Below are 27158 nucleotides of genomic sequence, written 5' to 3' on the forward strand. Positions count from 1 at the left end.
CCAAATACAGGTGGTAAATATACCTGGTTTATCCCTTCTGGTGGGAAGGAAAAGGATACAGTACACAGCACATGTTGTAATGGAGAAAGACATCTTCAATTCTGGATGATCCATAAAAATTGATTATATCAGAAATGGATAATTTGTATTCCACCAGTCAGCTGATAGTCAACATGATAAGTTAATACTCCAGCCACTGTGTGTACCTCCAGTAAGGGAACACAAGCATGCTTTGGGACTTCGCCATGGAACTGCTTTGAAGCACCAAAATTACAGTATTTCTACTTTTGTATTAAAGTAGAAATCTGCAACATCTGCAACATCTGCAACTGCACTTCGGCATAAAAGTGTTGGCTTTTTTTTTTTTTTTTTAACCTGAGAATGCCGTGTAGCTGCGTGTTTGAGGAAATGTCTGATTTTGATACTTTCTTGGCTAGAGTGGTTTAGGACTGGTACTATGTTACATGGTTTTCTGGGATCCCAGGATGAGGGAAGAGACAAGACAGTTGACTCCATGTATCAGAAGGCTTTGATTTATTATGACATGGTATATAAGATATAAAAACTATACTAAAAGAATAAAGAGAAGGATTTCACTACAAAGCTAAGCTAAGAATACAAAAGAATGTGTAAACTGAAGTCTTCTCAGCCCGAGACGGGCCGAACAGGTGAATTGTGATAGGCTCTTAATTGCAAACAGTCTGACAGGGCCAATTAGAGATTTTCCCATGGCATTCCACAGCAGCAGATAAGAATTGTTTACTGTTGTTCCTGAGGCTTCTCAGCTCTCAGGAAAGGAAAATTCCTAAGTAAAGGATTTTTCATAAACTATGTCGGTGACAGTACTAGAACTGATATTGTTGGTTTATGATTATGGTGGTCTCAGTCTCAATCTGATTTTTCTGTACAAAGGTTGTACTTGCAAACGCTTGTTGAAACATTTGATCTTGGTGCATCTCTACAGGAAAATATGAAATGAAAAATCCTTTTTTTCTTGTAAAATCATGAACTGTATCATGTAAATTACACTTAATGGGAGTATGAACCTCTCCTCAAGTCTGCCAGTTGTCCAGTGCTTTGTTCTTTTAATAGTGTATGTTCTGAGCTCTGATTCTGTTGGGGCTCACGAAACAAAGGAGGGGGAAGGTTGTTTGAAAAGAGCAGGTATTGGCAAAGTATGTGGACGAGGACGCTCTTCAGACTCTAGTACAAACACTGGTGCATTTTCCAAGAAAGAAACATAGTTGTTTCATGTGTCACTGATCCTCCTTTAACATTTGCTTGTTAGATTGAGATCTTTTTAACTCATGCATAAACACAAGTTCTGGGAAAAGTTTTACTCTGTTTTAACAATGTTACTAGATGGTGGTGACTCTTTAGGTCGGGAAACAGAAAGGGCCATGTAAAACATGAAAAAATGAGAACACCTAGGTCATCATTTTATAGTCTTCAATCTGTGAAATGCTTGCCTAGCCCCAAATGTTACGGCTGTGCACTATATGTTCCACAGGATTCTGGGCGAACTTTCTGACAGCTTTTACTGGTAAACCTGAAATTTGGAATGTAAGGATGGCATTCCTGTGGTGGTTCCAATGCTGATGAGCTGCCACATCCTTTGGTTGATGGTAGGTTATGATATATAAGGATACCTGGGGTCAAGAACCCCTGACTATCTTCATGGTGCTTAGATCTTTGAAACCATGCTATTGATCTTTGGTGACTCTCCTTTGGGAGTTCATTTTTCCCAACTGTAACAGAATGTCTTAGATGCTTCTAGCCACTGAAAGGGTACTTAAGGATTTGACTCAGGTCTGGTGTCCCTGATGAGTCAAAATGCATGTAATTTTCCCATGTTCCTGAGCTGCTCTGCTGTACATTTCCTCCTTCTGCTTGAAGGAGGAAATGTACAGCAAATAAGGAATTGGTTTGCTTCAGGTATCCAGGTGGGTTAAGTAGCTATGTCTCAGTCACAAATGGAACTTTGCTTTCCGTATAGAAGTGTGATTTTTCTGCTTCTTTCATTAGTTTCTCTGTCAGCCAGAAATAACAGGTTTTCTCACAAGTAACATTACTGGCTCCCTTGATCTTTTTCTGTAATTAAATACCCAAGATGTGTGATGGACTGCTCTCTGATTTAGAATACAAAGAGCTTTGGCAGTATACCTGAAAGTACCTGGATGGCATTGGAATTGACATATGACAAACATGAATAGTTAGAAAATAACTGAATAGTTAGAAAACTACAGCTGGAAAAATAATGAGTGACTGTATATTGAAATACAGTGCAGGAACGAAGTTCTGTCTGTGAGTGCAGTGAGAGTTATCACCACAGAGAGTTTTAAATGCTATTTTGCAAACCTGAGTTGACACTTAATCTACGGTAAACACCTGGGAGAAAGTGCTTCAACCTTTAAGTTGCCTGTTTTAGAAGTAATTTAATGATGGCCAAAGAAGCAGAGTTGGAGTTTGGAGTTTTTTTTCACCAAGGAAATACAGAGGCCATTTCTGCTTGAAAGGGCACATCAGCCTATTACAACTGAACCAAAGACTGGATCACTCATGAAGAATTGCGTTCTGTAAGAGGCAAATTAGCAGAATATCAGCAGTCTGATTTGATGTAAATTAAATGAAAATGGAGGTAAAGATGGGAGTACTGAAATAAATGCAAGAATCAGCATCTACAATAGTAACCACAAACTAGCTTGACTGTTTTATTTATGTAGTTAGAATCTATTAAAAAAAAAAAAAAGTCGATAATTGAAATTACTAGTGTCATAGCTTCCTGAAGAAGTTTTCTTGTACATGTCTTTTGTACCAGATGGTAAGATGCAGATGACAAATTATTTTTTAATGCCTGTTTCATTTCAGGTGTGTTTCTGTTGTAAGTTCATGGCCAGAATTGTAGCAGTTTTGGAAGATGGGTTTCTCAGGTGAGTGTTACTTTGGCTCAAACTCCCTAAGTGAGATATCTGTGTCTTCATTAAACCCCCTTGTGGTGCTCGCTCTTTTCTGTCTGTATCTACAACCAGTTCACCAGCATTTATTTCCAAGCAGCAGTAAGCCTGCTTAGTGCAATCTGAGGTTTATTCTCTATGAAGAGAAAACAAAAAATAAATGGGATAATTATATTTTTAACTTTTGTTACGTTGTTGGCATAATCTTGTGAGAGGTGTTAGAAGCAGAAGATTTGCTGAGCTATTGCATGGCAGGTGTGGAGGTGAAGAAATGCTACCTACATGAAATGCTCTGACCTTTCACTTTTGGAGACCTACAATACCTGTGTCTAATATTTTTGCCTGTTTAATATATTTCCAAATATAGCAAAAGAAAATGAAGTCCCCCTGTGAATCTTCACTTGGTAGTATCAGTGAGATTGTAGCACAAATCTGAGGAAAAGGAAATCAATTTAATTCACTATCCCTTATTCTTGTTCATCCACTCTTTACCAGAGTGCACATGTATATTTTTAAAACCCACCCAGCCTGTGTCATTTTTTTGATTAGGGTTTTCCTTGGGTGGAAAACATTTTTAGATGTGATTGAATTTTCTTAAATGCATCAGTGAGCAGTTGAGTGCATGATGACTGTCCCCTGAGTTCCCAGGAAAGCCTGTGAAACAGTTTGTGCGCTGGGCTGTTTGACTTCGATAAGACTTCTGGGAGACCAGGTCGGATTTGGTTTAAACAGGATTAGGCTAAAGTAGATATTCCTTAGTTGTATTTTAAGTAGCATGGGATTTATGAGGGGAAAGTAGGTTTATGACCCTGGAAAAATCTTGATCCCTCTCAGTCTGGTTTCAGTCTTCAGAGTGAGACTGAGCTAGTTCCTTTGATTGCTGGATTATGATTACCCTTACTGATTTGTGAATTTCTGTTAGAATTCCTGACTGACCTGTATGACCAAAGTCTTGGATGTTTTGTAGTCAATTCAGTCACAACAGCAACTCGAGGAAACTTCACTGAATACTGGGTCTAGTGTGAGGGTGATACACAGGCAGGCAGGAGAGGTGAGACCACCACTCACAGAATGTTGAGGAATTGCTGTTTCTGTCTCTGTGCTGAAACGGTTTGGCTGGTAGCTTCAGGCATAGTGGTGATGCTAAGATAAGCATTTGCCATTGTGACCTTAGGGTTTGCCAGCTGAGTGTGCGCCAGTAACTGGCAGGTTGTGGAGATAGCTTTACATTTAAGGGGATACTTTCGCTGGAACTAGTTAGTAATTACATGTCTGGACCAGCCAATAGATAAAGGTCCAACAGTAGCAGCAGTTCTCAGCAACATTTTCTAAGCTAGAGTTTTGAAATTGTACTATGTTAGGAAATGGCCTAGAGATTCAAGTTGATTTACTCCTCGTTTCACCTAAGCAGGGGTGGTTGTGTTTGTCATCTGCTGAGGCTGAATCACAGCTCAGCACAGAGTCATTTCTCAGTGTTGGCCAGCCCTCAGTAAACAGAGGCATGTAACACTCTGCAAATAGGTGCTGGATGCCAAAGGTTGTACCAGTGAACAGTAACATCAGGACTTTTACTGATTCTGACTCTTCATTTCCCAGGGCCCCTTGTGCTGGTGGGTAAGGATTGCTGTCCTCATGCACAGAGGGAAGGACAAAGCATGGAAGGGGTCAGTGAGGACACAGTCCTTCAGATCTGGCTCCAGCTGTGCCATATCACCAGACTACTGCCACCAGCTTCTTGACTGTCTTACAGCATTAGTTTCACCCTAACTTGTGCAGTTGCTCCCTGATTTGGTTTTGGTGAAGTGATCCAGGTTAAAAAGCCACATTTTAAAAACCAACATCACAAATCTCAGAGAGGTGAGTTACACTACCAGAAGCAGAGGTACAACATCTAGAAGTATGCCAAGTGCTGACTAGTGCCATCTTTCAATAAGAGAAATGCCACATTTGAGTTCTGAACTGCCCCTGGCTGGCAGTGCCATGGTCTGGACACAGCTCTCCTTGCTTCTTCAAGTGTCACTGTGGCATTTCCCCAAGCTCCAGAGTAGGATCAGGGAGGAGCAGCAGCCCCTTGGTGGGGCCCTGAACAGGCACTACTTAAGACGCAGCTCCACCATATCATGTTGGTGGGCAAAACCAGATGAAGCTGAGAATTGTCATTTCTACTTTTACCTTACAGCAAAAACTGCCCCAAAAGAACTGTGAACTCCAGTATGCTCCTCTGGAGGCCAAAATCCACCCAGCACCACACTTGGTCCTCATCAGGCTATTAAAATTCTTCAATCACAGGCACTTCAGCTCAGGTAACAATTTTATCACACCAATGCCAAACAAGAAAATCACCAATAGGCAAGAATACCCAGACGCTTCTGCTGCCTTACCCTCACTCTGTAACTGCACAAGCTTTGACTGGCCTTTGCTCTTTCATTTCATCCCCACTTGTGAAAGCACTTCAACAGTCTGAAGTAAACATGTCTGATTTTGTTAAGGCAGTTCACATAATTTGAAAACCTGATTTCTGTGCATGTGTGTGTGTGTGTGTTATTTTTTAACTCTGGTAAAAAGGTTATGCTGAGAACATATCTTTGCAGACCTTATTAGTATTGAAGAAAGTAAGTTAATAGATGCACAGCCTGCAGTACAAGTAGTATTTCCATTTGGGATACAGATGTAGAGCTGTTTTTAGAAAATTTGAAAGCAAAAATGCCCCTGTGGACTGCAAGTCCTAAGCAGTCAGGGTAACTTCCACTTCTCTTTCTGCTAAATATGCTTCTTTATAGGGAATGTTTTACTAACACCTGTTAAGTTGCTAACTTATGTTTGGGTTGTTTTTAACTAAACACAATTTAGTTAGGTGGAGTATAGCCAAAGAATACTTTTGAAATCTCTGTTTTTGCAAACCTGCTCATTGTGTTTTTAAAAAGTTGTTCAAACACACCTGCTTGCTGCCCAGCTCTGTTGTAGGTGAGAGCTGCAGCTGAACAGCCTTGCCCCTCACTCTCCCACCTCAGTCACCCAAAAGCATTCATGTGTGTCGAGAAGCAAAGCCTTGTGTTCAGCTATATGCTTTTATGTTTCAAAACATTTTGTGTGTGTAGGATTTACAGCCATGAGCACACCTTATAGCTTTTTTTCTTTCCTACTTCAAGGAAGAGCCATTATCACGCCACAAAGGTAGAAACACAACAAGCTCAGGAGTTTGTTTCAGCTTAATATAACCAGTGGCTAACCACAGTCTTCACTGTGCCTCAGTTTCCCTCTGGCACATCTGAAAGTGATTCACAAAAACCAGCTGTAGAGAAAGGGTGCCCAGGACAGCCCATCAGGGTCTCCCTGCTGTGGGTTAAGCCTTGTCACTGCCACCCCCGTGTGAGCAGAGTCCCAGCTGTCATGCCTCTCAGGAGCCCAGTTCAGTCCTCCTGTGTCCCTGCAGCATTCCCAGGCTGGCTGGCAGGGCTCTGGGGGTCCCAGTCGAGCCTGCTGCAGTGCCAATCCCAGCCACACCGCCCCAGCAAGGCATCCTCACACCACCACTAACCTTCCCCTCAGTGACTCAGCAGCTGAGTAACAGCCTTTGTTTTCCTCCTCCCTGGGTACTTACAAGAAATTTCAACACGAGGAAACTGCTTGTAGAAAAATACTAAAATAAAATAAACTAACTGGGGCCCTGAGGCTCCCCTTTCCAAGGCTAAAAACTAAGGGTAAAGCGACCCCATTTTTACAATTAAAGATGTTGTCAGTCACACTGGCTAGTCCCAGAACAAAGTTCCAGGGACAAGTAAATATTTTAGGCAGGTGTGTTTGTTTTATCTGTGCCAATAGTGCCGAGCTGTGGCACAATCAGGTCACTTTGACCATAAGTTAAGCACCAGAGCTCAGAAGGACTTTGAGTGGGTCAAAAGGGCAGGGCATGGTGCCTGGGGCTGTCTATGCCACACCACCACTGCCATGATGGGTCTGGAGTTTCAGCAGTATGTGGGTGCAGTAGCAGCCAGGCCCTGCCAAGGGCACCATGGAGGGGGTGAGTATTTATGCCCAACATATTGCCTCTGCTGATCCCCAGGATGCTGGGACAAGGGACTATCAGATGGAAAAAATGCTCCAGGTCACCAGGCAGAGCCGAGCCTGCAAGAGGGGAGAACTGCACCTCCTCTGTCACCCTTGCTGCAGCAGGAGCAGTCTCATACCCCCACATTCATTGCAAATGCCAGGGAGGACTGAGTTTCAACAAGACATACTGACTTCACTTTACCTGTGCTCAGAGACAAAGCACAACAGTGCCACAAAAGCGCTGTGCACAAAGCCCTGCAAGTGGCCATGTGGATCATCCAGGAGGGTGTTTTGTTCTTCAAGTTCTTTTTTGATTTCCAAACACTTTTCCTTTAATAACAAGGAAGGTTTAATGCCTGCAGTATGATTGTTCTTTATAGGGCTCCACGTGAATTTTGCCCATATCTGATCTGACTTGGGAGAAAAGGGGGAGTACTTCTTTTCCTGTTTTATGATTTTATAAAGATTTGCAACAAGGAATCTTATGTCATGCTTAGGTGAATTCTCATGCAAATGGCTGCAATAAGAGATATGAGTGTTTGTTCTGTTTTTATGATGATATAATAAAATGTCAAAATGCAAGTCTCAAAGTCCAGTAGACAATGCTGAGGCTGTGGTTGCTTCAAGGTACTCACACTCTGCATGGTGAATAGACCAAGCAAAATGCAGAGAGGAGTGTGAGAGCTATTTGTGTCAGCGAGAGACACCACGCAATTAATTCTCATACTTAATTTTGTCTAATTATTAGTGTGGATTTTTGTAGGCAGTGGAATAATCTGCTTATCAAATACCACTTTGAAATACATTAGCTCTGCCTTGTTCTGAAGTTAAACATGTAGCAATTTAGTCAGCTCTGTGAGTCACAATTCCAGTAAATGCAAAAGACAGTTCAGTGCATTTAGCACTAATATCACAATTAACACTTCAGAAACCTGCCTAAGTAACAGAACCACCCAAAACAATTATATAGACATTTTTAGTAACCAGGGTGTAGTGTTTACTGAACAGGCAAAAATTCTCCTAATAAAAATCTTCACATTCTGTTGAGACTAGAAGTGTTTGGTTAAATTATGCCTGTAGAAAGGTTTAACTCTTCCAAAGCACGAACATTTCGGAGGGGAGCAATGCAATGCAATCCTTCAACGTCCATCAGAGCAAGTTGCTTAGACCTTTGCAAGCGGCCAGCATTGGCTTCCTTAGCTCAGAGAGGGGCAGAGCTGGCAGGGGAATCCTCGAGGCCAAGGGAGGTGCTCATTGTTGTACCCCCTATCTTGGCAGAGAGGCCACAGCATCCAGCTGGTCTCTCCTGGGCTCTGCCAAAGACATTAAAAGCAGCGGGGCCATGCTGCTGTTCTTGCCCTCTAGAGTAAAAGGATGAGTAAGTGGTTTTAAAAGGCTATAGTGGTTATTATGGTTTATTCTTGGTAATGTCTAATACCTTGGTTTTGTGACCTTATTCCAAGAGAAGGCCAGTTGAAATTTTCATGGTCTTTGCATCTAGGAAGATGTTGAGGTTACATGGTAATCTTGGGTTTAAGAAACAACTTACTAATTCTTCTCCTTGCTATAAGTAATGTCATGTAATTCGTCCATCCATCCCACATTTGTCACCACAGTGTCTGAGTTTTTTCAGGACTATTAAAAAAAAAAATTGGTCCTGAGAGCTCATGTGAATAACAGGAGTATGAATCATGATCAGATTCATACTCCTGTTATATAAAGCAGATTTTTGCACTTTTTGCATCCTGTTGCTGTCAAGCTTTAAATTCATTGAGGTCAGACCTCAAATATGTCTGTAGTTGGATGCAAATTTTTAAACTTTTCCCAGAACATAAAGTTCTGGTAGTGCTTACAGAATGCACATCAGCAGGAACACACAAAACATCTCCAAAAGGAGATGGCACAGCCAGGGAGACTCCACCAGTTCCTCTCATGTCCTTACTAGAAGTGCAACATTCCATATTCTGATTGTACTCCATTTCTGTCAGAAAGGATCTATTTCAAAAATTAGCTTTCACATACACAAGGGCCAGTGAGGAGAAAGAACTACTCTCCTCTTCCTTCTCTCTCCTTCTTCTATGCCCTGTCATAGAGTTGCTGCCATCTTCTCCATAATGGCTGTCATACCACACAGCACATTCGGACAGGAAGGAGGAAAAGGTGGAATTTGATGCTGCAAATCAGCCTTGGATCAAGTGAAGGATGTTAGCTGCACAATATTTCTTCTAAAGTCTGGTGAACCCTGAATCTGACACCATCTTCCAGCAATTCCCAGCTCAGCATGTCTATCAGCCTTAGCACAAGAAACAAGATATTTTAATGGCTTCAGGCAAATGTCAGCCTGTTAGGCTCTTGCGAAACATCCAAAATGCTTTGTTGATTCCAGGTTGATGAAATGCTCTGTTTTATTTGGGAGATAAATAGGCAGTACTGACAGCTTCTCCATGTTTTCTGAGAAAGCAGTCCGGTCTACTTCACGTGTAATGTACTGTCCAGCCCCAATTTTTCAGTGTCAAAACAAATTACACCAAAAAAACCCCAAAAGAACAGGAACACACCCATTTTGATGAATTGAACCAAAAAAATAAGAAGCAGAAAACATTCTTAGTTTTCCTTGAAATAACTTTTAAGGACAGTGATGTGCTAGTCGAAAAGGTGACACTATCCTATTCACTAGAGCTTGCAGTCTGGGAAGCAGGGATGTGTTTAGGCAGCCAGTAAAACAAACAGAAGAAAGGACTGTGCCATCCAACAAAAAATGAACAGGTGGCATTCAAAGCTGCTGGATTTTACAAAAAATAGGAATGTATCAGAAAGGGACTAGAAAAACTAAAGAGCCAAAGCATTCTCTAATGCAGTGTTGACTTAAACGTGTACAATTTACTGGCTGAAAGCAGGGGAGTCTGTAAGGGAAGGCCTGTTTTGTGTCCTGCTTTCCTCCTGCTCATCCCTATTATTCGTCAACCTTGCTAGAAACATGACAGTTTTGCTAGACAGACCTTTATTCTGACCCAGCCCAAGCTCTTCACACACTTGAATGGTAATGAATAGTGCAGCTGTCCCTGCAGAGGGCACACAGTGAGGAGAGGGTGGTGTGCCATAGAGCTGCACCTGCTGTGCCTGTGAAGAATAAAATACTGTTAACATCCCTGGCATTTTTGTGCCCACTCCCTTTGCTGTGTTTCCCCCCCAAATCAATAGTGTTTAATACATCAGAAAGTCATAGAGGTTTTTTGCCTGAAGATAGAAGGGCCAGGGTCATCAGTGGGATGGCTGAAGGCTTCTATGAATCCACAGAATGGGTATTATGTAGGAAAAAAAGTTGCTTAATCCAGTTTGATGCCTATTTAGTCCCAGAACAGAATATTCCCAGCAGAATTTACAGATAACATTTGCCAGGAGAAAATATGGGGTTTTTTTGCAATGGATGCAATTTTACCTTCTTTTTGGGTGGCTTTAAGAACTTTAGAAGAAGCAAGTGAAGCAGGAGAGGCAGTGGGGTAGCACTGTTTGTGAGGGATTGTTTAGATTAGATTGAAACCCATGATGATGATGACAGGTTGAGTGGGTAAAGATCCAGGAGAATGTCAGCAGAGTGGATGTCCTGGTGGGAGTCTGTTACAGACCACCTAGCCAGGGTGAACAGGCAGATGATTCATTCTACACGAGGTTGGGAGAAATCTCACAAGTGCCACCCTTGCACTCATGGGGGATTTCAACTTGACAGATATCTGCTGGTAGTTTGGAAAATGAGGGGGTCCATCCTGAATCTCAAGACTCAGAAGGACAGTCTCCCCTTTTGCGTCCTTACCATTTCTATGTCTCCCAGTAAATAATTCTAAATAATTTCTTACCTGATTTTACTTTGTATATTTCATCCATGTAGCATGTAATGCAGAGAATCTTGTCATTGAACTTTGTTAAGCTGTGCTTCTGAAAATTTATATTAAAAATGCTTTTTAAATACCTTTGACAGTTATTCCTCAAGTGCTCTAAACCACTCATTTGTGTTGCACACAAATGTGTACTTTTTTCGTCACCCTAAAAGTACATCTACTTTCTTCTCACTCAGCAGCAAACTTCTTTTTGGAGAAAGGTTACCAGGCACTTTAAATTAGATCAAAGCACATTTTGCAGGGAAGGCCTAGAAAATAATGGAGAGGGCTGGCTGCAAGCAGAAACACACCTGAGTGCACAGCTTCCTGCTCTGGAAGGAACTATTGGGAAGCCTGGCACGGATCCTGCAGCCACCTGGGATTGCTGTCACACACTCCTGTGTGACTGGGACAGGGTGAGGCACTGGGAGGTGGTGCCATGACCCACCTTTCACACCTGCACAGGCTGCAGCCCTCAGCATTGCAGCCTGTGTGACATCTGCTCTGTGGGCAGCATCCCTCAGGGAACTCCACAAATTCTGGAGGGTCTCTGTTCCTGCCAGGCTCTGTTATTCCTGCAGAGATTTTATAAACACAGTTTTCCTGTCCTAAACAACAAGGTGTTTCTTTGGGCAGGTCACGTCCTCTTCTCCACTGCAGATTTCAGTACTACAAGAAGCTTGGATGGCTTTTTTAATGGAAGGCTTACATGGCTTTGGAGGCAAAAGTATGGAATGGCAGCAGACACTGCAGGGCAATGACTGCAAATTGCATGCAAGCAGTTGTTTCCCTAGATGATGGAGGTGTGAAGGGCTCACAGAAAGTGATGAACCATGGCACTTTGAAGGGTGATTCTCAGAGGGCTGTGGCTAACCAGGGGATTAGGATGACTGTAAGTGTCCTGCCAGCCAGCCTTGAGGAGTTGTGCTCCGAGAGAAGAGGGACAAGGCCTGTGCAGGGATAGGGAAGAGCAGCACAGGCAGGTACCACCCTCCACCCACCTCCCTGGGCTGCTTCCACTGGTATGAAACACCTCTGTAGGATCAAGCCTAGGAAATAGTGCAGGAAAAAGAGCTTTTTTCACCTCCTGCTGTTCTTTTCATGATTCCTTTTGCTCTTTCTTTCCTTTTTCTCTTATTTTCTTTTTTTTTTTTTTCACTTTAAATGTTCACAGGGTTTTACAAAGGAGTCCTTCTGCCAAGCTGAGTGCATTTCAAAGAGAGGAAAAAACCGAAGTGCAGGGGTTAATGAAGGTAGCTCATGGCACCACTTCATGCTGCCTCACCTGGCCTCAGCTCCACATCAGCCAGAAGCAGCAGCTGCTACAGGACAGCAGCAGCTCCCAGAACAGGCAAGGGTGCAGCAGAGAGCTCTCTGTGCACATAAACTGCATAAAGATGGCTTTTGTATCAGAAGAAGTGCAAATGCAGCAATTTGAATTACATTTGACATTTTGTGCTGTCACTGAGATGAGGATGCCCAGCTGATGGGATCTCCCTGCTCTCCAGCAGGCTTCCAGAGAGAGCCTGGGCTGCTTCTGTAGGCCAGCTGAGCTGAGCCTGCTTCTGCAGGGTGTCCAAGCAAGCTCCCAGACTGTCAGCACGGGGTTCATCACAGCACTGCACCTGAGGGAGCAAGACCCACAGGAACCTGAGGCACAGGGTGTTCAGCATGTGCACATGTTACGGTGATCTTACACACTGTGCCTGAAACAATTAATCCGGGTCACTCCAACCCACTCTGTGTGTTTTTCATTGGGGCACTCAGCCCCAAGGGTGGGTACATGATGAAGATGTGAGCCTCAGCCACCCCTCTCTGACCTGGAAAGGTCACAGCAGAGGGTTGCAGCTCTTAATTCTTTATTTCTTATTTATATTCTTTATAAGGTTTACACTTATGTGAATCTCTCTTTCCGTAACAGCATCAGCTGCACACAATTCAAACTCTTCCCTTCTTCCTGTCACACCTTGAAGCAAGTGAATTTTATATAACAAGGCTGGGAATGCCCAGAGGCAGCCCCTCAGCTGGGGCAGGGAGGATTGCTCAGCACTGGCTGCTGGGACCTGCACGGCAACGCTGGTCTCACGTGGCACATCTGTTTGCCATTTCACAAGTCATAAAAACGCAACAATGGGGATTCCTTCTCAAAAATCAAAGGCCAGGGAATAATTTTTAGAGCACCAAGAGAATACAGTGAGTATTAATGCTGCCCCCAGCTAGCTGGAATTGATATTCTGTATGAATTATCAGAGAAGTTGGGCTTCTGACAGCTCTGAAGTTTCACCATTGTGCTGGGAGGTGAGATTGGTTCAAGCAGGGGCTGAGATGAAAATGTACCTACTGCTTAATACTTTCAGTTTCTAAGAAGAAAAGTACTTCTATATTTTGAGATGTTACAGTTAACACCAATTATGAAAGGAAGAGGCATTGCACGTATTTCAGCTTGATTTCATGGCCTTTATGCTGTATTTTCTGGGTAATTCCTAAAGGCCAAATTTAATTAAAAACAATGCAAGAATGCAGTCACATGCCTTGAAAGGAAGACAGCTGATTACAGATAATAAGCATAGGGCAAGCCACCTGCATTTTGCATTTTTACTATGCCCTTAAGTCATGAACTGCAAACCTATTAAGCTGAAATAGAAATGATCCAGTATCTGATCTCAAACCAAGAGAATTTCTGCTTTACAGTCATGGGAGAAGACTGATAAATTTACGTTGATGAAGGATTCAGGATTATTCAGTGACTTTTTGGGGGGATTGCAAGCTCTGTTTTCACTTGCACAAACTGTGCCTGCACCAATTCATTGTAGGGAAACAGATAATAATATACTGAGATTTACTGAGAGCATACCAAAGGCTCTCAGATTTTCAAATTGTCTTGGAAACCCTCTACACCACAAGAACTCTGCTCACATCTGGGGCTCACACTAATTTAAACAGGTAAGTCTCAACAGAGCACTCCAGTGAAATACTGCAAAAGCATTTTTAATGGTGTTTTCCAAAAGTAAAGTGTCAAGTAGCAGAATTCCCATGCTGAAAGACTAAATGGGCCCTCCTAGTAAGAAAAGTAGTCTATAGAGAAGTTTTCTTTCACTTTCTATTCTCTGCTCCTTGATGGAAATACAGAACAGCTTTATTTCTTGTGCACAAAATTTTGAGCAAGTTGGTAACAGTTTGCACATAATTCTCAACATTTCAGTATACAATTCCTCAGTGTGTAATTAGTGGTCCTCTTAGTTTAGGCAGTTTTCATTTTAAGAAAATCCACTTCTGGTGAGTTTCACAGCTGCTTAAACGGGGGAGATTTTTATGCCTAAGCTCTGAAAAGTAAGAAAGTGAAGAAACACACATAAAGGAGATGTGACTCTTTTGCTAAGCAGAAGCAAGCATTTCAGGACAGTATACTTCAACACAAAAAAAAAAAAAAAAAAAAAAAAGAGGCTCCTGAACACTGGCTTTGATTTATGAAGCCAACAAATATGGTAATAATGATACATCAAAACCTGTAAGAACTTTGAATCTGAAAATGATCCTCTAAAATAACATTGTACATACTAACCAGAGTTTGCAAATTCCTGTGATGGGGGGTTGCCCAGGTTCCCCAGAGAACAGGGTATGTTGTTGTGTATTTTTGCCTTCATTGTTTATTAGTCAGCTTTCTCTCTTTTCTCAAAAGTCAAAGACAGAAAGAGATGAGGGTTGGTGTAAACACAAGGCCTCTTTATTTTGTTTCAACAGTACATGACTTCCTATTTAGCATGACCAAAACCAAGCAGAACAGTGGAAATAGCATATACCATTTCTCCTAATACATTGTTCTCCCTTGAAACTGCACAAGTACAAAAGGAAGGATAAATTCAACAACATTAACTCCAGTTAGGCATTTTCACATGAACCAGAGCTTATGCACAACAGGTGACAAGCAGACAAATCAGCATCAGAAAAACTTACTCCAGCAAGGTGTGGACTCTCCTTTGGGGAAAGAAAATTTGTCTTGAAGCAAGGGATACAGATAAACTCAGGTAAGGAGCACATGCTAATGCTTTCTAAGAGCTTCATCACTAAAAGTTGTTAGAGGAGTGAGTACACAGCCCAGCTCCAAAGCCACAAGGCCAGATAGGGTGCAGTTTACAGCCTTCAGCTGTCACCAAAACCAGCCCCTTCTCCTGCTGGCTTATCTCCAGGTTTTTGTACCTAAATATGGATAGGAGCACTTGGCCAAGGAAAGCTGCTGATGGCTTAAATGCAGATCACAGTAAAACATCTTTATGTGTTTGTCAGCTGTTCATAGCTTATGTCCTAGCCTTGACTGAGTTTAATTGTTACAGATTGACTCAAGTCATTAAGCCAAATCATTGAGTCTAAGAGCTGTGCAAACGTAACAACATCCACCTGGTGGGACAAATATTTTGTCTTGGAGCATTAGGCAGACTGGTGTAAGATTGCTCTTTATCCTTATCCATCTCCCAGCTCCCCTCCTTTACCATAGTTATTTTCAAACTCAGACTCAGTCTGTGAGAAACCACAAAGCAATACCAGAATTGAAGCTGATACACACGAGTCTTGGCAGGGTAAAGAAGTGAGGGTCTAGGCATGACTAATGCATTCACTTCTGAAGAAGTGATTGTCTCTGCAGAAGTCACAAAGGACCTTTTGGTTGGAGCAGACTGATTCTAGGCATTTTCTAAGAAAGAATTTCCACTGAAGTTTCCAGGGAACCTCCTCCCAAAAACATTGCTCAGCTTTTCCACATAAACTAACAGTTCTATTAACTTGATTGTGGTTAATGCTGCTATATCCTTTTGGCTTTCCAAAAACAGTATTTGTTGATTTTGTTGTTACCCTTTTTCATACGTTGGGGATGTCATTTGCTGGTTTCTCTGTTGAGAGAAGCACGAGTTGCTGCACATACAGTTCAAGGGCTTAAAAACCCCACAGATTTAAGCCAAAGTCCTAGTATGTTCAGTACCAGAGATATGATTGTGTGATTCAAAATGCACACATTGGTCTCAGCAATAGGCTTAATTTCTGAACAATCTGATATTTAAAACTTGTCTGTGCCAGACTCAGTTACCACTGCATCACCAGGCACATGACAGGGAATGATGTCTGGGGCATGCACAAACAGAAATGCTTCACAGGGACCAGACTAATTCAGCCTCTGTTCTGGCCAGTGCTAAATGTTTCACAGGACAGGGGTAGATAAAAAATAATATGCCCTTACATTATGTTTCCTCCGGTGCCATTACAGGTAATTTTGATTTAAATCTTGGGGCCAACCTCTGGAAGCTGTGAAGAGTTACAAAATTATGCCATGAGCAGGAATCTGGGCCTGTATTATTGAGCATGAAAGCAACTGCTTTAGAAACTTGGTCAGGTTTTGGACCTCCATGACTTTTACAAGGAATGACATCCATGATCTAATAGATCATTACCTGGGAATGTATATTTTTCTCTGAGCATTTCACACCTAACATTTCACTGACATGTCATCCTCTTTTTATGAGTTCTCAGATCAATCTCCTTTCTACTTTGCAGTATTTTGTATTCTGCTACCAGTATTTTCAAGTGTCTTCAGAAATTAATTTTTTATCTGTTCTTGGGGATGGTGCTGTGTAGGGCCAGGAGCTGGACACGATGATCCTTGAGGATCCCTTCCAGCCCAGCTTATTCTGTGACTCTACACTATCATTTTGCAGGTGAGTTGACTCCTAACAAATACTAGGCTGCAAATTAAGCAGCATAGTTTATTAATGAATATCCAGAACTTTCAAAGGTGTCTGCCTTATCATCTGTTATGGGTTGTTCCTGGTAATGCTTAGAATAATATTTTTAAACAGCTTATCTGAGTAATGACATTAATGGCCTTTCCTTTTAAAACTGGGATATCCTCTAAAAGAACTTGGGCTTAAGTATTCTTTTTAAATGAATAATCGAGAATAGCTATGTTCTCTTTTGCTCAACTTAACCATAGCTATTCAACAGTAATACCTTTTGCTAATTTGCATTGCATTATCACAATTATATTTGAAAAAATTCTATTTATCTTCGCTTTTTTTTTTACATTAAATGCTACTATTCAAGTCCATAAAACCATAATAATTTTTTCCATTCATGAGTGTATAATCAGGCACAGAATTTTAGAAAGGGTAATTTTAAAGTTCCCTTTTCTAAAAGAAAACAAACTTGCTGAAAATTTCAGTGCAGTGAAAAAATACACTTTTTTTCCCCCTACAAAACCTTAGGATTACACAAAAATACAGCATAAATATAAACATCAGGCCAAGGCAACATTTTAAAGTGCAGAACTTCACTTGCCACACATGAATAATTCAAATAATGCTGCATAATGCATAGGCAATTCTTACTAGTATTTCAAAACCTAAAGTGACACAATGAGATCAACATATAACAGTAATTCAAATGCATTCTATTTATAATAAATAAGTGCTCATTTGACCATAGAACACAGTAAGCATATTGTCCCAACAAGCAAGCTCTACACAAATACCCTTTTTTTTTTCCCTTTGTCTGAATGGCGTGCTACCATTGAACATAAAGACATATTAAGAAAGAAAGATCTCATCCACCATCTGGTAAGAAAACTCGTGGGAAGAGACATCTGGAATCTGTTGCATGTACATTTTTCCAGAGGTTTTATCTTTAATCAATCAATTTATACTGTCATATTTTTCAATTTATACTGACTGAAAATTATTCCTTTATTTTCTTCCACATACTCATATCCTCTTAATGTTCAGTTGTTTCATTTTAAGGTTTGGGGTTTTTTTGGTTGTTTGGTTTTTTTGGGGGGGTTGGTGTTGGGGAAAAGGGAGGAAGGTAGAAGAGGGTTGCCTGAATTTGTATTCAGCTACTAAGTTGTGTGATGGTATGAGGACAGATGGGGAATAGTTCAAGTTCTAGCCTCTATTAGTATTTTGGTTTGAGACAATAGTGCTGCTCCAAGTTCCCAATCATTCTCCCTTTGCAGGGTAGTTTTGGTATACAAGAATTAAGCTTATTTTGGAGAAAACTACACTGGAGGCTCAGCTGCCTTCCAAATACGCTCCAGTCTCTACAAGAGACACTAAGAATCTGAACCCATTACTTGGCCTGCGTGTGCAGTAGGGGCATCTGTCCAAGGAAGCAGCATAGATGCAGTCTTGAGATGCACATAATGTACATGTGCAAGTCTCAGCTTTTATCCACTGATCCTCCCCCTCCTAAACAAACATCTTGGCGATCTACACACAGGCACAGAGGCTCAAGGACCAAGATTTACAGTGGGATCCTTAGTGATCCTTAGTGAGTAATGTTCCCTAAATTGCTTCAGAGAATTCTGACTATTGCATTCTTTGTATGACCTAAAACCTTTAGATTTTTGTGCATAAACCATCTTCCACTGAACAAACTTCTGGGACTGCCTTAGATGACCCCACTTAGCACATTTTTTTCTCCATTCAGATCTATTTAAATGCTGCTGTCAAAAGACCCTCAGTTTATTTTTTCTATTAACTCCTCCACTGGCCCCCTCAAACATCAAATTCAGACTTCTTTCCTTTACCCCTTAACACCTCAGCATTTAATGTAATGCTATCCATCTTGGGCCTCACTCCTCCTGGTCTTGGGCATTGCAGAGTGCTGCAGGCAGCCCATGGCACTACTAGTCCCTCTTCCAGCTGAGATTCTTAAAAAGATGATTTTCCATTGCTGTGTGTGGGTAATGTGTGGATATGAGACATGCTATAATCAAAAGAGGAGTTCCTACCTGAATTTCACAAGACTCAAACTGCTCACGACCCCGTAAAAATTCAGATACAAAGCTCACTGGCAGCAGTTATTCTAGAGAGTCCCTTTGTAATTGGGCCACCAGTGTAGTCCTGAACTCGTTAAAATTTCAGTGTGTTCTCATGTTGCAAATAAGCAACCTGTCCCCCCCCCAAAAGTATTTTAAGAAATGCTGAATCCCTTTCTTTAAAACACCACAAAATAATGGGAAAACAATTAAGTCAGAGACAGTTAAGACTACCACTAAAATAAAACCATTGATTTAATTCATAGCTCTGGAGACAAAGAAGTAGGGCACTAGCATACATTGTACACAAGCCTGTGTGATCTTTCTTCACCACAGGAAAGCCAAAGCTGAAAACCATGTAATTCCCTAAAAATAGTTTCAAACAGTAACTGGGAGGATTAAAACATGTGTCTCACAGTTCTTTGGTTTTGAAATGTGAAATTTGGTCAATTAAATTCCTGTCAAAATTCACGAGAATAAACGCCCCTGAACGAGGAAAGCAAGTCAAAGAGCTGAAGGCTGTTACTCGCTGAACAAGTGTGCTGCTGCGTAGGTGATTGGGACACATGCAAAACGTAATGGTTGAGAAGACACCCTGATGGAATGTGTGAATCCTAATCCTTAGGTCCTGACTCCTAAAGCCTCGGAAGTCTTGGAACATAGTGGGTAGGAAGGCTGTACCTCGGCGGCGCGGCAAGCAGGGAGGTACCCGAGCCAGCCCTCGGAGAGCGGCTGCAGCCAGGTGATGTCTGCAGGAGGGCACCTGCTGCTGGTACAGCCCCTCAGCTTTGGCAAGAAAACCACACTGAACATTGTACTGCTCTGAGTGCCCAAATCAGCTGTTTCGCTTCCCCTTGACGCTATGCTGTCTCATGGAGGCATAATCATAACGATACAAAAGCTCTGAAAATTCTCCTAAAGTCAGAACATTATGAGTGGCGTTGGCCAAGCACTCTCTCTGAAGTAGACACATAGTGAAACTTTGGTGCAGTGACCTCCCTTGTTTTGTAAACAGAGGTAAGTCCTATATCCCCAGGCAGTGAGATAAAAGTGCAAAACAAGGCTTAGTGAAATCAAAGAAGTTTGAAGTAGGTCTTAAAACCATATTCAACACATGTTTACAGTATCTAAATACAATATTGGTCCCCAATGAACCTGAAATTAAAGCGTACATTCTTTGTGTTGCAAAAACATAAAAACATAATAGAGAAACGAGAAGAAATCCCCTCATCAAACAAATATAAAAAAAGGAAAAAAAAAAAAAAAAAAAAGGAAACACAAAAAAGCAGGGAAATATGCCATTTTAGGAAAGGAAGTCACACAGATTTCCAAAACAAAAAGGGCATATTTTTTTACCTGGAATCCTGGAATTCTACAGGGCTAGAACTATGGTTGCCACATTGAAAAACACAAAGAGCACAGTAAAGCTGAGCTGCTTTTTTCAGTGATGATTTTCACCTCAAGTCAAAGGTGGTAATGGCCAGAAAGAGACCATTTCTCCTAGAAATTTTTAAATGCACTCACTTCCCTTACAGAAAGGAGAAGGGACATCATCATATCATCCTGTCTGAACAGTCAGGAGCAAATGAGTTTGGGAAGATTCTGCAGGATGCTGAACTAAATGAAGCACTCCCTCTAGTCCAGAAAACCCTCTTAATTTGTTTGCCTTTGTGTAGCCTGCAGAGATATTTTAGTGCCTGCTTCTAATTTAACAGAAGTTTCATTCAGCCATCACTCAGATCAAGGTAATTCAATGGAGTGTCTGACTACAAATGACAATCCTAAACTCTTAAGTAAGGACCCTTATTTATTTATAAACACATACTTCTGACTTAACTCTTCTTAAAAATAATTTTTTAAATTGATTTTTTTAAAGCTCATAGGAAAAACTAAAAACTGCATTCTCCAAAAGGACACTGATTTTTCCATACTTGATAATAATATTACAGAAATTGCATTCTTCCATGATATTCATTACCTGCAAAATCAATTTACAAGCACTGGGTTTTTTTTTTTTTTAATTCCTATAGAAAATTGCATCTCATTGTACCACATAATGCTTCCTATACTATTATTTAACAGAGAAGCAGATGCCCTCTTTAAATAAGGTATTATCAAACCCCCAGTCAGTGCACAAATGCTATTTTTACAAAGGAATTTAAATAGCCATTCCCTCTATAGCTATGAAAATTTCAGTATAGGAATTCTTGAAAGGTCTAACAAAATTTCCAGTGTATGCAAGTTTTAACATCATCCAAAAGTGAGGTGTCATTCCTGATGATCAGGCACTGCGCTTTATCAATCTTTTCCAAATCAGATGCAGAATGATCAGCAGAGAATTTTGCAAACAGAAAATGGATTTATACAGAGCTTGAAAAAGGAACCACTTGCTTTCCAGCCACATACACTTCAGAAATATTCCGATCATCACCTGAAATAACATGGTCAAAACTGCGATTTCCTCATAAATACAAACACTTTTGCAGTCTACAAAACGATGCAGTCTACAAAAACAGTTTTTGAACACATTATTTGCAGCAACCATCCCCTAGAACTAAGAAAATCCATTTGGTGAGAAATAGTCAGGGATACCACAAAAATTAATAAATGTTTAACAACCCGTGAGGTTGGTTTTTGTTTTTTTTTTTTTAATAAACATAGCATTCAGCTGCTGCAACAGTGTAATGTACTTTCTGTATATTCAGTAGATAAAGACCCCCAAAATTTTATGTATCTGTACAGAAAATGATTTGTTGCACAGTATCTGAACTGGCTTGGGAGCCAGCCCTCAAGAAAGCTGGTGTGACCCAGACATCTCCTCAGAAAGGCAAAAGTCTCCTCATTACAGCATGACACAGCTGTGGCCACAGCTGGCACCAGGCACTCCAACATCACAACACAGCAGCAGCAGAGCCCCAGTCCAGACACTGCCCAGAAATACTTACAAATAATTATGAACCAGGTTGTATTAATGTCAAATATTAATGCTAATTATTGGGGAACATGTTAATGTTAATAAGAGTTGAATTAATATATTTAATTACTGCAAACAAATGTATACTACTTATGTAAAAATAAATTTATTATTAACCCCAACATTAAATTAGACATTTGATATAGGAAATGAGAATTCAACTTGAGCTGAAAATCAAAACATACCTAGATACAGGAACTTCTGGAGAGTGTCCTTTAAAAAAATGGGAGAAAAAAAAATCAGAAATAAATATGTGCTGTTCCAGATCATAATCATTTGAAGCTTGAACGAACTGATAAAAACACTTCCCCTAAATATTCCTAGTAACAGTGAAATCAAAACTTAACATGCATAATTTACTTTTTGAAAGCAAAATTTAAACTTTTGTAAAGTGCTAAGAACAATTACTTAGCTTAAAATGTTTATATTTAAACTTTAAATAACTCTTTTTACAGAACTGGAATTGCTTCCAGGCTGTCTGACCACATCTATAAATTTAGGTAACTGCTCTTCACTATCTTTTTTAGTCAGAGAAGGTTTTTGAATGAGAAGGTGTTTCCGTACCATAAAACTAACACTACTTTAATGTTAACATAAAAACTGTGCTTTTAACTCAAATTAGCCATCTTGAGTGTTTGCTTCATTTTGTAAAAGCAATGCAGAAAAGGCAGCCCAACCTTTCTCTGGGGGCAGGCTGCGATTTTTCAGCCTGAACTCTAAGTACTGACTGAAAATAAATTGCTTATTCTTGGCTGCCATTTGTCACTGCAAATACAAAACTGTAATTGTCATCTTGGGCTAATAAAACATGCATTGAAAATATTACATGCATTTTGGCTCATGGTTTTATGGCACTGTCACGGGGGTCAGCAAGATCCTGAGGAAAAAAACCCATGGAACACCAAGGCTGAAGCACAGACAGCAGGGGTGCAGCACACCCAGCTCCTGTCACTAGAATCACTCACAAGAGACCTTTTCTGTCTCATGGACCTTCCCCACATCGCTTCCATAAATGTTTTGGTCATCAATCCTGCTCTGATTACCTCAAAATCATCAGCAGAGAACAAGTCAAAAGGGCTATCTGAAGCCTTCGTGTTGATTAGCAGCGCATCAAATTCTTTTCCCACCTCAAAGTTTCCAATCACACCATCCAGTCCTAGAGCTGAGGAAGAAATTAAGCTCATAAACACATATTCAGGACCAGAGTCCTTCCACCATGTAGAAGTACCTGGCAACTCACTTGAAATATTCAGAAGACAAACAAAAATTGAGATGATTGCAAGGGAAAACCCAAAAACAAATTGAATAGTGTGTTAGCACCTGAGCTCTTCAGAGACTTAAGAAATAATAGGTTATATTCCAAAAACATTCAAACTCCAAATGGGGCAATGAAATTAGGTCAGAGATACAGTAAAGCATATAATAACACTCAACTTGCTAAGGCAGTATCAGACTGCATTTTTTAAAAAGTTTAAGCAATTTTGAAAGGTTGTATAGACGTATTGCAATAGTAATATATGGTAATATGATAATAAAAGAGGTATCCAGTGAGTAATTGCAATTAACTGGAACAAATAATTATATGGTGTGGAAAAATAATCATAGCCAGTCTGAAGGTCTCATACCCATCTGTATGGCTTGCCTTGCGGTCTTTTATTTAGCTTTATTTTTTTCACAGTTTCATTACAACCACAAGCTCTCAGGTCCGTATGCCCTGAAAATCTACAGATTCATCTTCAGGGACTGGGTGCTCGCAAGTGCTTAGAAGATCTAAAGAGAAGCCTTTGTGCCTCTTTAAAAATAAATTAGGAGTCTTTTAAGTTCCAGAAAGTATCTGTGAATTAAATCTATTTTTCCAGAAAATCTGAAATTAAGTCATCCAAGAGCATAATGCCTGCACAATATTTTAAAGACATTTAAACTCCTACAAATTCTGAAATATTTTGATTACCTACTAATTTCAACTAAACTGATCTCATGTTCCTTCAGGTTTTTGAGAAGAATGCAATTTTTAGATTAAACACAAGAGGGTGATAAGTGTTTAGGAGCCTTAACAAAGCAAACTATTTAAAAAAATAATTCCCTCATTTAAATTTCTGCTACTGAAATTTTCCCTTTCAGTATCCAGGCTACTGGAAGCTTGTAGAAGTAATTTATACTCTACACTCAAAAGTGATTCAGTAATGATAAAACAGCTTAAAATCAATATAAAAAATTAACATTTTACTAAGGAAACCTAATATAGAAAAAGCACAAGAATAGCTGGGAAACCACATATGAGTTTGGGATTTTTATAAGTCTTCCTTTCTGTTTCTCAGCTAGTTTATTCTCACACTTTGTGGAACAGTAAATATTGCAGGAAAAAGAACACTATTTCTTCCCTGCTCATCTTTTCTCTATTTCCCCCATTCCACTCTCCAGGAATTCAAACACAGTTCTGAGAAGACCTGGTTGACGACATTTTCACTACATCTTTTAAGCTTCCATTAATAATTCCCAATGGAGCTTTTTGACAGCTACAGGCAGGTTACGCTGAGAAGGTTTGGGACCAGTGCTTTAGAAAGTAGTGAGCTCATTTCTGGTAACTGAAGCAATAACAGTTTGCACTTACTTGTGGATTTCCTCTCTGCTAGATCATACCAGTGACACTAAAACTTTCTTAATTGTACCTATTTTCATGTGCACACTGATTACAGCAAAATTGGCTCTCTAAAACTGGATAACCCATATCCTATATGATTGCATTCTGCAAATGCAACTCTGTTTTGAACAACCATGGTGGAAAGTCTGTTTTTCTGCTTTTCCCCAAGTGAGGAGTGATTTGCATGATGTTTTGATTTGCAACAAACTGCCTCACTGACAGCTCAAAAAGCACAAGCAAAAATTAGAAACTCATGACAAATAGAATGCATGATTTTACAGTAATTGCAGTTTTTCTTCTAGGTGATGGTTGCTGAGAAAACAAATTTCCAGCTGGTACAACAAATAGACAAGCACTTACAGCCCTATGACTAAGTGTTAGGATCTTTGCAAAGCAAATGTACAACCCTGAAAAGCCATTAAGATTTTGTTATTAAACTCTCAGCATTAACAGAGTACTCTTCTCTGAAAAGCCTAGTGTGAGAAACTGAAGGATTATCTCTGCTTACCAGTTAGATTTCACTCTGGCACCAGAAAATCCATGAATCTCCCAAGAAGACAGGGAGACATATAATCAAAGAGAGTTGTAGCTCTCTGTGTGCACACTCAAGAATTTTCTTCTTACCTTGGCTTCCTCCCAGAGTGGCTAGCTGAAAAGCTTCTTTAAGAGTTAGTCCTGTTTCATTCACTTTATTGATCTTAAGGCTATTAGATGCCACCATTGTTTTCCTTATAGCATCAAGCATAGAAGCTGAATATCCACCTGCAACATCTGGAAGGGATCAGAGTCTTAGAAACAAGCTTTGGGTATAATTCTCTATCTTAAATTTCTGTAAGTTTTAATTCAAAGTTCTGCAGCGACATTTGTGGTAAACCCAACAAGTCCTACAGCCAAGCACAGCTAAGCAATTCCCAATAGAGGAGCTCTCACACACAGTCAGGTGAATAGAACACAACACAAAAACAGAAACCTGAAAAGTTGATGTTCAGGCCCACAACAGCAACAAAACTCTTCACTAATTTTTAAAATTTGTTTTAAAACAGTTTTGGACCAGCCCTAGATTTCAATAGTCTAGACTTCCTTACTCAAGTGGAGAAAACAAAGGACAACCAAAAACTGGAGACATGCTGACTTTTAAATATGAACAGGTGAATGTGTGTCCCAGTGGTTTCCAGAAAAAATCACTTTCAGAGCAAACTACTAACCTGTGCCAAGGCCAAGCTTCACATTGTGTTCGAGAACCTTTTGCACATTTAAGACACCGCTGCACATCCTGGATTGGAAGAAGAAACACATTCTGTGTGCTACATGCAGAAAAAGTTCAGGAAAAGCAGGGCTGCAGAGCCATTTTCTGACAAAGACCCTCCCTTAATGTGTACAAGATTTGGTTTATAATTTATTCTGTCTGGATAAATAATAGTATCTCATGTCTGCTCAACAGAAAGAATAGATTTCACAGTCTATTTCCCCAAACAGAATAGACTTTATAGTCCTTTTCCCCAAAACATTAGCAGACTTCAGGGAGAAGGGAGATGCAACTGACATCCACCACTGACAGAAGAGTCAAAAGAAGCAAAGTTTTAGAAAATAAATATTTAAATAGATATAGATGTAGATGCAATAACTAAACTGAAGGACCACAAATTGGTCCAGAGCATGCTTTGCAGAGGTGGATGGTGAATGGTTATGCTCAATCCACTATGTCATTTAAAGTGTAATGACATATATAGCTTCTGTATCATAGCTTTGCTGTGGTAGCACAGACTCAGGGTACTACACAAACAGCAGCTTTATTTAATTATGCACCATTCCTATTTTTTTTTTAACTTACGAAAAGTTAGAATTGGGGCAATGTGAAATTGCAGCTCCACGAAGACTAAAAAGTTTCAGCTCTTCTTCAGAAAGATGACAGGCATGTGCCATCACAGTCTAAAGAAAAAGAGAATCACAAATTTACTCAGTATTTCATTTACTTCTGTGGCTGTGAGGTTTGCTGTGCTGCTTTAAATAGCCAAAAACTACATGTTACCACTTAGTAATAATGCACTTCTTGAATTAAGCTCTTAAAACCCACAAGGGAAAAGCTGATTAACTTCAGTGTGCCTGACATATCATTCCTTCAGCTTTTTAGCATTTTTAAAATATAAGAATACAGGGTGCTTACTCTTGCAGTGACTGCTGTGACCAAAGACAAATCAAGAACTTCCCAGTTTTCCTAATGTTGTAGCAAGCTCACAATTTATATTTTGTAACTAACAGGGAGATTAAGTCCTGGGGCTAGGAATACATCAGAAGAAATGGAAGATAAATGTACTCTTAGCCTGTTAGCTCTATAAAGGTTTGCACCAGGTAGAGAGAGTAAGATTAAATATTCTTTATGTAAAATATAATCTAATTTTTTATGCAACAAATAAATTACTTTTACTTTTTAGCTGACAGAACTGACTTTAAAAATAAGTTCACAAGAAAAATATAGAAGTATAGGATAGGATAATTTAATAGTGGATAAACCCATTATTCCCATACAAATCTAGTTGGTGTTACCTCATGTGCCAAATGCCCACTGAAAGAGAAGAGCAAGAGCTCTGTTAGATCTTACAGCCTGCACTCAATAAAATTGAGCATGGCACTGAGACTGCTTCCACTGAGCATCTCCTCATGGCACTGTACCCTCTCATCTCTACTCATCAAGCTCACTGTAGCTGAAAACACAAGGAGAATAGCCACATCTTCAGATAAGGACCTACATATGGGAGCTACTGAAGCATATCCCTGCCAATCTGTACTGTTTTTAAAAGGAAAGAAACATTTCGGCAACAGCTCCAAAAAAAAAAATAAAAAAACAAACCCGCTTTTAAAACACTTT

General features: G+C 40.2%; 1 protein-coding gene across 5 annotated transcripts in view; it reads right to left on the minus strand.

The window, feature by feature from the left end:
* Window positions 1-10887: 10887 nt before the first annotated feature.
* Window positions 10888-27158, minus strand: part of GDA (guanine deaminase) — a 33465-nt gene continuing 17194 nt past the window's right edge. For 3 of the 5 annotated variants that reach the window (XM_018922879.3, XM_009097892.4, XM_018922880.3), the window contains 6 exons: window positions 26124-26221; window positions 25498-25565; window positions 24917-25063; window positions 22695-22813; window positions 21837-21864; window positions 14582-21108 (listed from right to left, as the gene is read on the minus strand). In XM_018922879.3, the coding sequence (XP_018778424.2) occupies window positions 21038-21108; window positions 21837-21864; window positions 22695-22813; window positions 24917-25063; window positions 25498-25565; window positions 26124-26221 (531 nt within the window). In that variant the 3' untranslated portion in view covers window positions 14582-21037. Of the gene's footprint in view, window positions 10938-13851; window positions 14203-14581; window positions 21109-21836; window positions 21865-22694; window positions 22814-24916; window positions 25064-25497; window positions 25566-26123; window positions 26222-27158 lie in introns of those variants that run through there. The other 2 variants (XM_018922878.3, XM_018922877.3) reach the window with 2 other exon arrangements.

Source organism: Serinus canaria, chromosome Z (assembly GCF_022539315.1).
Source record: "Serinus canaria isolate serCan28SL12 chromosome Z, serCan2020, whole genome shotgun sequence".
Taxonomy (NCBI): domain Eukaryota; kingdom Metazoa; phylum Chordata; class Aves; order Passeriformes; family Fringillidae; genus Serinus; species Serinus canaria.